The sequence below is a fragment of the Myotis daubentonii genome, chromosome 3 (genome assembly GCF_963259705.1).
Source record: "Myotis daubentonii chromosome 3, mMyoDau2.1, whole genome shotgun sequence".
In the NCBI taxonomy this organism is placed as follows: domain Eukaryota; kingdom Metazoa; phylum Chordata; class Mammalia; order Chiroptera; family Vespertilionidae; genus Myotis; species Myotis daubentonii.
Genome location: NC_081842.1, coordinates 59851085 through 59864877, shown reverse-complemented (window position 1 = coordinate 59864877; position 13793 = coordinate 59851085). Strand labels below are relative to the sequence as shown.

The window sequence follows — 13793 nt, the reverse complement described above, 5'->3', positions numbered from 1 at the left end:
TGTAAAAAATCAATAAAATATATATTTTTTAAAAAATTAAGAGTCTGAAGAAAATGACTGTAACACACATATGTGGTATGAACTGATGTGGAATATGAGGAAGAGAAAAGAGAGTATCATATGATTGGGAGGCTAAGGCAATGATTTGGGAGTACTGTGGTATAAATCTAGAGTAGTGGAAATGAAGGATATGAACGAAAGGGAGAAATATAGGAGATCTCTCAACAGAAAGATGGGAAGAGAAGCAGACAGACATGAATTTTTCATGTTAATACAGCTGTAGCACAAAGGCATTTTTAGGAGGGAGGAAGGGAGGGAGGGAGGGAGGGGGAGAGAGGGGGGGGAGAGATAAGAGAGAATACATCTTCTGGGGGAATTTAAGCCAAAGTCAGTCCCATATTAAATAGACTTTTTTAGCCTTTAATTACCTTTGGAAGACAAAAAAAAAATTAATTTACCTGGAAATGTTGATCTTCAATTCCTCCATATGGATGGACATCTGCCTAAGTTGATCCTTTAGAACACTGCAATTCTCCTCTTTGAGTCTAATTTCTTCTTCTTTAGTTTGAATAGCATCACTGAACCTCATCTCCCACTTCTTAGCTTCATCTATTACCCTGTCACGATCATCCTGGAGGGAAGACATGCTCTTAGTGAAAGCTGCAAGCTGGGCCACAGTACTATCCAAGTTTTCCTGAAGTTGTTTTACTTCCTTGTCTTTCTTGTTCAAAGTAATCTGAATCTCTCCAAATGCCTCTTCCAAGTGGCCTTTTTCTCTACTCAAAGCATCCAGTTTCTCTTGCATATTCTTCTTCTCTTTCAGATGTTTCTCTTCTACCTGTTCCAGTCTTCTCTCAAGATCTTCATCCTTTTGTTTCATTTGGCTTTTAATTGATTCTTTGTTTGACTGAAGTTCCTTTTTCAACTTGAGATTGTCTGCTAGGACCCTTGCTGCTTCACTCTGAGTGTCATCTAGCAGTACTCTGAAGCTAGCTAATTCTGTTTCTGCCTTCTTGCGGTGTTCCTTGGCTTGAGCCAAATTTTCTTTGGTTATGTCCAAATCTTTTTGGGACTCAGTTTGAACAAATTCTAGGGCCTTAACGGTTCGCTCCAGAGCACTAATTTTCTCCTGGTACCTGATGCAATCCTTCTGTAGCTGCTTTACTTCTTGTTGTTTTTCTTTTAACAGTTCCTGAAGTTCCTTTGCATGGCTTTTATTACTAGGTCCTTTCTGAGCACCTTGTATTTTCTCCAAATATTCTTTTCGGATTTCTGATTCCACCTGAGTTTTCTCCTTGACTAACTGCTGCTTTTCTTCTTCCAACTCACTCATACACTTTTTAAGGTTCTGCATTTCAGATTCTAGTTGCTCATTTTTCATTTGGGCATCTGTAACATCCTGATAATAATTCCCGATGCTTCCATTAAGTTCTGCTAATTGATTCATAAGCCTCTCTTCCAAATCATCTTTCTCTTCTTCTGCTTTCTCTTTGAGCTTGGTAACTCTGGCAAGTTCTTCTTGAATTTGCTGATTTAAAAGATTTATTTTGGTTACTTCTTCCTGAAGCACTTTTAGTTCACCATCCTTTGCTGATATCTGACTCAGTAAAGCATTTCTCTCATTTTCTAAAGTCTGGTTAAATTCCTTTTCTTTTTGTTCCTCCTCCTCCAATTCAGCAATTCTTTCTTTGAGCTGATCAATCTGCTGTAGGTAGTTATTAATTTCATCATGTGAGCTGACATTCTCACTTGTACCAAGATTGGCACTGGTGTCTGGTAGAATGGATTCTGAATATTCAGGCCTTGTACTCCTACTTGAAGAGTTTTCCTCATTAGCCTCACCTGGGAGAGACTGGCTTGCAGTCTCTTCAATGATATGCATCTGGGTATGAGGTGTCTCAGGGGCCTCTAGACTAACTTGTTTGGATACGTTATCTTCTATCTTGTGCTTTAAATCTTGAATCTCTTCATTCAGGGAGTCTTTCTCAGTCATTAAAGCCTCAAACTCCTTAGAAAGGGTTTTATAGTCTGTTTTGACCCTTTCTAGTTCCTCCTTCATGTTGGAATTGGAAGAAAGAAGTTCTTCCATACAATCTTTAGATGTACCTCCTGCAGGGTGTGCCTCTGCTCGAAGCCGGTCATTCTCTTCTTCCAACTCTAGGATCTTTTGCTGTTTAGATTTAGCAAACTTTCTCATCTTTTCTTTCATTTCTTCCATTTCCTGTTGAGCTTCCTGCAACTGCTTTTCCAGCTCTTTCTTGTTTGTTTCTGTGCTTCGTAGCCTACCATATAGTTCTTGTTTCTCTTGCCTCACAGTTTCCACCACATGCTGAATCCTTTCTGCCTCATTACTAACATTCTCATAGGACTGCAGAAGAATTTCATATTCTTTTTGTAACTCTTTGTGTTTCTCTTGCCACTCGGCGCTTTCTGCCATCTTAGAACATTTCAAAGATTCAATTTCCTTCATTAGGTTTTCTTTGTCTTCAGTAAGACCCTCCAAAGCTAATTTTAGACTTTCACAAGAACCACTGAGACTTTGATTTTCCATTAAAGATCTGTCCATTTCAGTAATAAGTTTGTCTCTTTCTTCCTGAAGAAGAGCTAAGTTTCCTAAGAATGTATCTTTTTCTTGGTTTTGAGCAGAAACTTGGTTTTCCAAATCTGCCAGAGACTTAGTGAGATGTTCAATGGTATCTTTGGCCAAAGACAACTCCTCTTGGAGACCTTTGTTTTCTTTTAGTGCTTCTTTTCGGGAAATGAGGGCAGCTTGCAGTTTCCTATGTATTTGTTGTTTTGCTTTGCTTTCTTCTCCAGTCTCTTCTGGTTTTTGCTTCATTTCACAAAGTTCCACCTGTAACTGCTTTATCTTTTCATCATGTTCTTTGGCTTGCATTTCCAGCTGTGTATGCAGAGCCTTAATTAAATCCTCTTGTTCTATTATCTCTGTCTGTACTTTAGTTAGAGCTGCTTCTTTTTCATTAAGCTGTCCAGAAAGGTATCTAACTTCTTCTTCCTTTTTGCCCATGAGTTCTTGCAATTCATCTAGTTGAGGCTGTAATTCTCTTAAACGTTCTAATCCAGCAATCTCTAGTTGACTGCTTTCTAATTTCTGCTTCAGGCTTTCAGTGTGGGCTTCAGCTTCATGGGATGCTGTTTTCAGACTTTGGATTTCAAAACTCTGTTTATTTATCTGCTCCTGTAATTGAAATACCTCTTCTGATTTTTTCGTAAGTTCACTTGTTGTAGAACTAACCCTCAATTCTAACTCTTCTTTCTCAGCCTCTATTTCTTTGAGCTGGGTCTTAATCTGGGCAACAGAAGAATTGTCCTGCAGAGCATTTGCATCTCTGGGATGAGAAGGCCAATCTGGGCACAAGTCAGATTCTAAAATAGGTTCAGCAGGTTGCTGCTCAATGGCTTTGAATAAATGTTTTTCTAAACCTTGAGCAGGAGAACCTGGTTCCTGCTGGTCAGTGCCTGGGAGTTTTTTGTCTACAGATTCCCTTATTTGAATCTGGAGTTGCTTTAGTTGGCCTCCAATGTTCTCATTTTCTCTGCTTTGCTCATTAAACTGTTCTTGCAAGCGATTATAGTCATCTTTCTGTTGCTTTAGCTCCTCCTTAAGATGTCTTTCTTTCTCCTGTGCCTTTTTAAGAATCACCTTGCGAGAGGTTAACACTTCCTGTAGCTTCTTCTGAAGTTGTTCCTTTTCTTTTTCAAGGTCCAGTATCTTTTCTTCCAGTTCTGGTTTCCAGTGTTCACCACCACCTGCACCAGGTGGACTGCTCACAACTGTTTCTTTTACAGGTTCTGCTGAGCCTCCATCACCTGCATCCTTGTTACCTGTGGTTAACTTTTGAATAATTGCTTGGTTTTCAATGATTTCTGCTTGGAGCAAATCTATTTGGTTTACCTTATCTTGGAAGTTCTGATTCATCTGTTTGATGAGAGCCTGTAACTCTTCTTCAACTGCTGCCTTTTCTTCCAAATCCTTCCTTAAATGCTCTAGTTCTAATTCTTTCTCAGATATTGTCTGTTTTAAAGAAATTTCTATTTCGTGGCACTTAGAAGTTACACATTTTTCTGAGTCTTCTTTATTTTCTTTATCTTTCTCCATTTCTCCCCTCTCATTCTCACTGAATGGGACTTCTTTCCTAGATTCATCTTTCACTTTGGCCAATTCCTCTTCTAATCTACTGACTCTTTGTAGAAGTTCCTTTCTGTTAATAAGAGCTGCCTGGAGCTTTCTCTTTCTCTGCTCACTTTCTTTCTTTACAAAGTCTAATTCATGCTGAAGTTGTTCTTTACTTATTAGTCCTGCTGGACTAAACTCATCAAAAGTCTGCTTAAGACCAGAAACAACTTCTTTATCTTCTACTTGCTCTTTTTTTGACTCTTCAGCTCTGGATAATAAATTCAGCTGTTCTTTAAGAGTCTTAATTTCAACCCCAAGAGAAAACTTCTCTTCATTAAGCTGAACCATTTTCTCAGTCATACTAAAGCTTATTTCTGTCACTTGCTGGTCCTTCTCCTCAATGGTTTGTCGAAGGGTTTCCACATCTCTCTTTTTCTCCAGTAAGAGTTGATCCATTTTTGCTATTTCAAGTTCCTTCTGTGAAAGAGCTTGTGAAAGTTCTTCCATCTTATCTGTGATATCCCTCAGACGTTCTGCCCCCTCAAGCACCTCACATTCCTTCTTCTGTAGCTGGCTTTGTAGGTTTTTTATCAATGTACTCTGCTCAGAAAACTGAAGTTGTACACCATCCAGTTCATTCTGTAAAACTTCAATTTTCACATCTTTAGATTTGGCTTCAATGCTGAGACTGTGGATCTGTTCAGTAAGCAAGTTGTGATGAGTTAGACTTTCATAGTCAAGTCTTCTTTGCCTTTCTGCTTCTGCAAGGTTCACTTCCAGTTGTTTTACCTGAGCCCTCAGCTCTGTTACTACACTCAGTTCTTTCACCTGAGAGAGAAGCTGGTCTCTTTCTTCAGACAAAGCAGTCAATGCACTGTTGGAGTCTTCAGCATTTTTCTTAAACTCCTCAACCAACTGAGTTAAATTGCTTATTTCCTTAGCTTTCTCATCTAAATTTTTCCCATATGTTTCTTCTGCTTTATGGAAGCTAATCTTGAGCTCCAAAATTTGACTTTTCAGTGTTTCCAATTCATCCTGGTGACACTGACAAATGCCTGGTACAGCACAAGGGGCATTATCAACATCATACTGTTTTGTTGATTTCAATTCCATTCCAGTGTCATTTAAAGATATTTTCTCAGATATTCTATTTTGATGTTCAGAGCTCATCTCTTTTTTTTCAATTGCTGGAAGACTGCTCTCTTCATTTGATATTGGAAGAAAATGTTGCCCTGTATCTTCAAGTAATATTTTCATTGCAACTGAAGGTTTTCCTTCACTTTCCATCTGTTTCAATTCTTTCTGGTCAAGGACCTCAGGGTCCCCCTCAGCCCTTTTGCCCTGGAGCTGCAACTTAAGAAATGCAATCTCCTCTTGAGCTTCTTTCATTTCCAACAGTAAAACTGACAGTTCTTTATGTTTCTGAAAAAATGTGTTCTCTTGGACATCTTGTCCACTTTCTTCAGCAGAACAGTTGCTCTTGTTGAGCGTGGTAATATCAACCATGCTGACCTGTTTTTAAAATACAAAAAAAGAAAAAACTTCAATCAAATGGCTTATAAGAAATACTTTAATTAATAAATGGCATTTTGTGCATTTTCCAAAACCTGAAACCTTTTAGTCCAAACCTTCTTCCTATCATTAAACTGCTAAATACTCTTAAAATCAGTATTTATTTTCCAAGTTGGACCACTAAGGCACCCTCTCATTTTTGCACTGAGGTGAAGCAATATTCATAAGGCCTAAGAAAAGCTGTAACTTATTTTCTAGATATTGCTTACTTGGGAAACTTTATTTTTTCAAATTAAAATACCTACTATTTCCCCCAAGAAATGCTTAAAACTTAAAAAGGAAACAGGAACTATATAAAATTTTTGTTTCATACTATACCAAGGAGGAAGTTATAAAATTCCTTTTTCTAAACTTGAAATGAGCAATTAATAGACAGGTGTATTTTTAACCAAGTACAGTAAGTCCTCATGATATTGATAGATTCTTAGAACTGTGGCAAAACTATGTATAATGAAACCAATTTTACCATAGATTAATTGATATAAAAAAGAGTTAAGTTCCTGCAGCATCTTATCAACATTATAATGAAACAACTTTGAATGAAATGACATTATTTGAGTGAGGGCTTGCTATAGATTGAAATAAATGATCAGGATCAAATAATCAAAGAGGAGTCTTGCTGGAACTTATGTAAGAAATTACGGACTTCTTTGGCAAAATGGGAATCATTATTATTATAAAGACTAGAGACCCGGTGCACGGATTCGTGCACCGGTGGAGTCCCTCAGCCTGGCCTGTGGGAATCAGGCCGAAACTGGCTCTCTAACATCCCGAGGGGTCCCGGATTGCAAGAGGGTGGTTCTTGGGTGGCACACCCTGGAATCAGGCTCCCTCCTCTCTGGCTCTGGTTGCGTCACTGGAGAACTGTAGCTGTCAAGTCACCGCAGCTTGGCAGCTCCTGCATTGAGCATCTGCCTCCTGGTGGTCAGTGTGTGTCATGGCTATCAGTCAAAGCGTCTGACCCCTGCTGGTCATTTCGCATCATAGCTATCAGCTGGTTGGCCGGTTGCTTAGGCTTTTATATAGAGAGAGCATTGTGTTAAACTGCTCAATCCATATAAATTACTTCTATAATTGTTTTTTTAGGAAAACAAAATCAGTGAAATCTCATAGTAAATTTAATTAGTATTTTTATTGAGTGAGTTTGGGGACAGTATCCTATACAATAAGCCTAATATGCTAAGTGTCTGGTCATCAGTTCAACCAATCAAAGCGTAATATGTTAATGATATGCTAAGGCTGCTCAACTGCTCACTATGATGTGCACTGACCACCAGGGTGCAGACAGACAACCAGTCACTATGCTGTGCACTGACCACCAGGGGGCAGACAGTCAACCGGTTGACCAGTCGCTATGACGTGCACTAACCACCAGGGGGCAGATGCTCTGACTGGTAGGTTAGCTTGCTGCTGGGGTCAGGCCAATCAGGACTGAGCAAGATGGGCCAGACACACCCTGGAGCCCTCCCGCAGTCCCTCAACGGCTGGCCAACCTTCCGTGTTCCTCCCCAGCCCCGACTGTACACCAGTGGGGTCCCTTGGCCTGGCCTGCACCCTCTCGCAATCTGGGACCCCTCAAGGGATGTCAGAGAACCAGTTTCGGCCCGACAGCAGAACAACCAGTCGCTATGAAGTGCATTAACCACAAGGGGGCAGACGCGCAATGCAGGAGCTGCCCTCTGGTGTCAGTGCGCTCCCACAGGGGGAGCACCACAGCCAGAAGTCAGGCTCACAGCTGGTGAGCACAGCAGCAGTGGTGGGAGCCTCTCTCGCCTCCGCGGCAGTGCTAAGAATGTCCAACTGCCGGCTTAGGCCAACTCCCTGCAGGGAGCCAGCCTAAGCCATCAGTCTGACATCTCCCAAGGGCTCCCAGACTGCAAGAGGGCACAGGCCGGGCTGAGGGACACCCCCTGAGTGAACAAATTTTGTGCACCGGGCCTATATGTATAATAAAATCTCCACCTTTGTCAATAATACCTTTTCCTACCAGAAAAAAAAATCCAATTTGATAGAAAATTGTCAAATAATGAAGTAGTCAAGAGTACAAGCTCTGCAGCCTGACTGTCCAAGTTCATATCTTAGTTCTGCCACCTACTAGCAAAAACTGGCACATAGTAAGTATTCAGTGAATATTAGCTTAGTATCATTCTCAGTCACTAAGAAAAAAATTCATTATTTTAGATTATTATTCTGATAAAAGTTATCTCATCAGTTTTCATAAGCATTATTTTTAATCATTTAAAACTCTTCACTTTCTGTATTATTCACAGTCATATTTCTAGAAACAGTATTTGGGACAGGAAAAATGTTTCTTTATAATTTCTTCATGTCACATTCCTATTTTTCCATCCATATATACATTAAAAATCTGATATGGTTAAGGAATCACACCTGCCAGAAGACTTTAATAAACGAACTCCTTTTTTGTTCTCTCTCTTACCCTAAGTATTCTTATTTCCTCTTTTTGAACTATCTGTCATGCTATCTGCTGCTTCCTACATCTACAGTTTAATTAACTTTTTGGCTCCAGTAAAAAATCAATGTCATCCCATAAGGAGAGGGCATATAACCAGAGAATTTGACTGTTTCTAGCCACTCTCACGTTTTCTCCTAATACAAGTTTGCCTCTTTCAGCTGAGTTTACACTTTCCTACTCACCTTCTCTTATCCCACGGAATGATCTTATTCACCCTTTCTTTGCAATTTCTGAGTGCCTTTTTATCTTTCTTTTTCATTGTTCCCTATTTGTTCTCCCTTCTGGTTGTTTTGTTTTTCTTCTTAACAGATTCCCATCTTTCTTATTTGTTCCTTTTTGAGCTAAATTATCTTGTTCTCACTAGCCACTACTAAGCATCTTAAAACATTAAGCATCCCCTGGCCAAACAAAATTTATTTTTACTCTGTCAGTATTCATATAATGCTACTATTTTCAAAATTTAATTCCTTTTGACAATTTTGTGAACAGAGCACCAATGGCCCCATGAAAAGGCATGAATATAATTGTGGTGGTTAATTTTATTGCCATCTTGGCTAGGTCACACTTGGTCAAATATTACTCTAGATGTTTCTGTGAAGGTATTTTTGGGTGAGATTAACATTTAAATCAGTAGACTTTGAATAAAGCATATTATTCTCTATAATGTGGGTGGGTCTTACCCAATCAGTTGAAGGCCTTAAAACCCACCCACTCAAAAAAAAAAAAAAAAAAAAAGGATGTTGTCCTCCAAAGAGGGAATTTTGTCAGCAGATTGCCTTTGGATTTAAACTTCAACTCTTCTCTGGGTCTCCAGCCTGCTGGCCTAACCGGTATATTCTGAATTTGCCAGCCTCCACAATTGCCTGAGTTAATTCCTTAAAATATCTCCCCGCCCCCCGTTTCTCTCTCTCTCTCTCTCTCTCTCTCTCTCTCTCTCTCTCTCTCTCTATATATATATATATATATATATATATATATATATAGATAGATAGATATAGATACACACACACACACACACACACACACACACTTCCTATTCTATTTCTCTGGAGAACTTTAATACAATAAGCAAGCAGACACTTCTGTTAAGAAGTTACATTATTTCTCAAGGCCATTTATGACTCTATCATTGACTTATTGATTGGAAAAACATAGCTAATAAAACACCGGCTAACAGTAACTTATATCAACAGAATATTAAGGAATCACAAATTTATTATAGTAATTTTCAGATTATAAAAAGCAACATCATCCAAAAATACCTTTTTAATATAATCTTAAGTGAAACTGTGCCAAATGATTGGGGGTGGGGGGCAAACTAGAGTGTTTATCTGAGCACTTTACTGAGAAACTATTTTGAGGTGGGCAAAGAAGTTGAGATAAATGATAACCCATTATGAGAAATGGGTTATCAAACCTGTTTTTATTTGTTCAGGACAAATTAAAGAATCCAAATATTCAGAAATAAATGAGAGTATATGGGAAATAATAACCACTGAATTTCTTAAACAGATCTAACTTTCTAGGTAATGTAATTGTCTGTCAACATTAGAAAATTGCAGAAATGTTTAGGTTTGAAACTAAATCCTCGTGATCTAGTTCACATTCTGGTTATTTTAAGAATGCATCACTTACCTCATTGACTTCTCTATCTGCCTCTCCAGTTCTATTCTGAGCCTCCAGGAGAGTAATCTGAGAAGATAGTTTTTCTGAAAGTCACAAAATAAATATCCTTAGGAGATATAGGTAAAGTGTTTAAAAACCCAGAGGCATGATTTTATGTGTGAGGCTTTTTGAGATGCATGAAATAATCAAGAGTAAAGAAACAGATAAAAGTAGTTTGGGAGAGAAGGCTAATTAAAAAAAAATGGCAAGAAAAAAGCAGGTATAAGATAGAAATTGCAAAAAAATAGCAGGTATTATCACCTACTACTAGGTGATAATAATAACCTGAGTGAAACATAATAAACTAGAGGCCCAATGCACAAAATTCGTGCAAGGGCCTCGGTCCCCACCGCCATGGTGGCTTGCCTCTGCCTCGGCCCCCGCGGCGCCACGGCTTAGTCCTGAAGGTCCTCCAGCCTAATTAGCATATTATGCTTTTATTATTATAGAAAGTGGAGGCTTTAAAGTAAAAGGACATCCGAGCATGTGACAAGAAGCAGTGAATATTTCTGTAAAAATAAGTTGAGGCTTCTAGGGCAATAAATTTGCCTTAATTTATCCATAACCCTACTGTATTCAAAAACATCTTGTATTAATATAGCACTTATAATGTCCTCAATGTTCTTTTACATATGTTCATAAAGATATCAAATCTCCTCAATGACCATATGAGGAAACGAAGAAATGTCAAGACCTATATACAGCTGGTTCATAGAGAGCTGAAATCAGAATCCAGTCTTCTGAGTTCTATCCCATGCTCTATTATAATGCAACTAGAGAGCTGGTGCACAAATTCATGCACAGGTGGGGTCCCTTTGCCTGGCCAGCAATCGGGGCTGATTGGGGCCACCTCGCTCAGTCCCGAACAGGGCCAATTGGGGTTGGCCGGCTAGGGGGAGGGACTGCGGTAGGTTAGCCAGCCACAGGAGGTTGGCTGTGGGAGCGCACTGACCACCAGGGGCAGCTCCTGCATTGAGCATCTGCCCCCTCGTGGTCAGTGAGCATCATAGCTACCGGCCAGTTGTCCAGTGATAATGGTCACTTAGGCTTTTATATATATATAGATTTATCACTCTCTGAAATGATCTTATTTAGATACATGTTTATGGCCTATCTTCCCTTCTAATATGTTCAGAGCATTCCTAGCAACTATATTAGTGCCTGGCATATAAAAATTTGCTGAATGACTGAACATTCATGAAACAAATTTAAGTCATACAATATGTTCAGACACTTCACAAGATTATTTGAGTATGGGGCACAGTGGTAAAAGAGTGCAAAGGGTGAGGTGAGCAGAACATGATGCATAAAGCAAAGGTAACCTATGAAACCAGATGGAAAAACTAATACAAAAAATCCTTTTATTCTTTTTTGTATTAGTGATCTCTGCAGGAAAGAGCAAGTAGAATAGAACATATGTAATACCTCTAAACCATAATGAGCTGCATGACAATGATAGGTATTGTTTGCAAAACTGCAAAATAATCATCATGGATAGGTCTCAAAAAAGTGCTCTGAGTGGGTTGAACAATGTGTTGAATTTTTGGTGGGAACAATGGTTGGAATCCTATATAATAAAACCCTAATATGCAAATTGACCAAACAGCAGAACGAACGGTTGCCATGATGTGCACTGACCACCAGGGGGCAGACGCTCAACACAGAAACTGCCCCCTGGTGGTCAGTGCGCTCCCACAGGGGTAGTACCACTCAGTCAGAGTTGGGCTCGCGGCTGGCAAGCACAGTGGTGGTGGCAGGAACCTCTCCCACCTCCGAGGCAGTGCTAAGGCCCCCTCAGGGGATGTCCAACTGCTGGCTTAGGCCCACTCCCTGCAGGCAGTTGGCAGGCAGACATCCCCCAAGGGGTCCTGGACTGCAAGAGGGTGCAGGCCAGGCTGAGGGACCCACCCCCCCAGTGCACAAATGTCATGTACCGGGCCTCTAGTAGCCTAATAAAGTAACCCCCAGTTTAGAGCTAAGTGTAACTATAGCATGATTAGGGTGGAAATACTGGTTTTAGCATTTAAGAAATGAGACAAACTTTACTTGGTATTCATTTTCAATCAAGACATAGCATATTAGTTAATCAGTATAAAACAGATCAGTAAAGCATTAACTACATGCTACTAAAATCATAAGTTCCTTGTGAAGCGGGTGATAAATGGGAGAAGGTATGTCTTCATCCTTACTAAACTATTCACACACATTCCTACAGAATAAAATGCTAAATTTAGTTCAAACCAACAAAACTTTATTTGGCAGCTACTATTTGACAGATACTATTCTAGTTGTTGATAAAAGGTAAAGCAAAGAACAACGAAAATGGCCCGTCCTGAAACAGCTTACCTTTATCTTTGAAGAGCAAATAGTATAAAATATAAACAAATTATTTTAATATAATGTTAAAGGAATGCAAGGATGTTACAAAAACACAAAAATGCATTTAACCCAACTTTGGGATATCTAAGTCAACTTCCTGAAAAAGATAACACTCTAGCTGAGGCCTTAAAGATAAGTATAGGGTTCTCAGTGAGTATAGCATGAATAAAACCCAAAATCATTTCTACCTTTGAACCTTTATTTATACTGATCTCTATTACCTCATCTCACAAATTTATTACCAGGCATTTCTGTTCTTTTTTCATTTTTCCTATTTAAAAATTCATCGTCTTATTCAAGTCCTATTTAGGCCATTTTTCCTTTAACAGTCCTTGAGTATTCCAAAATGAATATAATACAGACATCCTACAGCATTTATCACCCATGATGCAAAAAGTTATAGTAAACATTGGTATTGTGTTTAAATTGTTTAAATTATGTTAATCCTGTCTTCAATAATCACCCTCAGCTATCTAAGTAAGGTTTTTATTATCAAATAATCAGAGAATCTATATATTATATACGTATCATGGTAAAAGTAGAAGCACTTGTGGGTTCAGTAGATAGAATTACGGTTTTCATTTTTACCTACCATTCTCAGCTTTCAGTTCTTCCAGTTCTATGGAACTAAGGAGCAAGGCCCCCTTTTCCTTCTCTAGTTCTACCACTCTCTTCTGCAAAAAGGCAATATTCTCCTCAGTGACCACCTAAATTGTAGAAAAACAACAAATTAATTATCTCCAGTGAAAAACTCTCATACTAGTGCCAGACAGCCTTAAGCATTTTTGTCTTCTAAAAGTTCTTCAGCCATGAAAATATGTTAAAAGTAGCATTACTGCCCAGATGGCATGGCTCAGTGGTTGAACATAAAGCTATGAACTAGAAGGTCATGGTTCAATTCCCTATCACAGCACATGCCTGGATTGTGGGCTCAATCCCCAGCAGAGGGCACGTAGGAGGCAGCTGATCAATGATTCTCTCTCATCATTGATGTTTTCTATCTCTCTCTTCTCTCCTTTCCTCTCTGAAAGCAATAAAAATATATATATATTTTAAAAAAGAGCATCTACTTATTGCCTAAGTAATTATTAAAGAATATTTTTTCGCCGAAACCGGTTTGGCTCAGTGGATAGAGCGTCGGCCTGCGGACTGAAGGGTCCCAGATTCGATTCCGGTCAAGGGCATGTACCTGGGTTGCGGGCACATCCCCAGTAGGAGATGTGCAGGAGGCAGCTGATCGATGTTTCTCTCTCACTGATGTTTCTAACTCTCTATCTCTCTCCCTTCCTCTCTGTAAAAAAATCAATAAAATATATTAAGAAAAAAAAAGAAGAAGAATATTTTTTCCAGAAAGAAAAAATATTTCACACAAGCTTCTAGTTCATTGGTTTTTGAATTTAAAACTGAAGCCTAGATTACAAAGACAGAATCCCAAGTCTATTGCATAGGAAAGAACATCCCTAAGTTCACAAATACATAACATCACAAAATTAGGTTAAGGTCACATGATAATAAGGTGACTCTTCAGGAGACTGAACATAGAGAAGCTCTCAAGGAAGAACA

General features: G+C 39.0%; 1 protein-coding gene across 4 annotated transcripts in view; it reads right to left on the bottom strand.

Moving 5' to 3' along the window:
- Nucleotides 1-13793, bottom strand: part of GOLGB1 (golgin B1) — a 90726-nt gene that overhangs the window by 27620 nt on the left and 49313 nt on the right. For all 4 annotated transcript variants that reach the window (XM_059687710.1, XM_059687707.1, XM_059687708.1 and 1 more), the window contains 3 exons: nucleotides 12823-12937; nucleotides 9822-9895; nucleotides 459-5650 (listed from right to left, as the gene is read on the bottom strand). In XM_059687710.1, coding sequence (XP_059543693.1) covers nucleotides 459-5650; nucleotides 9822-9895; nucleotides 12823-12937 — 5381 coding nt within the window. The remainder of the gene's footprint in view (nucleotides 1-458; nucleotides 5651-9821; nucleotides 9896-12822; nucleotides 12938-13793) is intronic.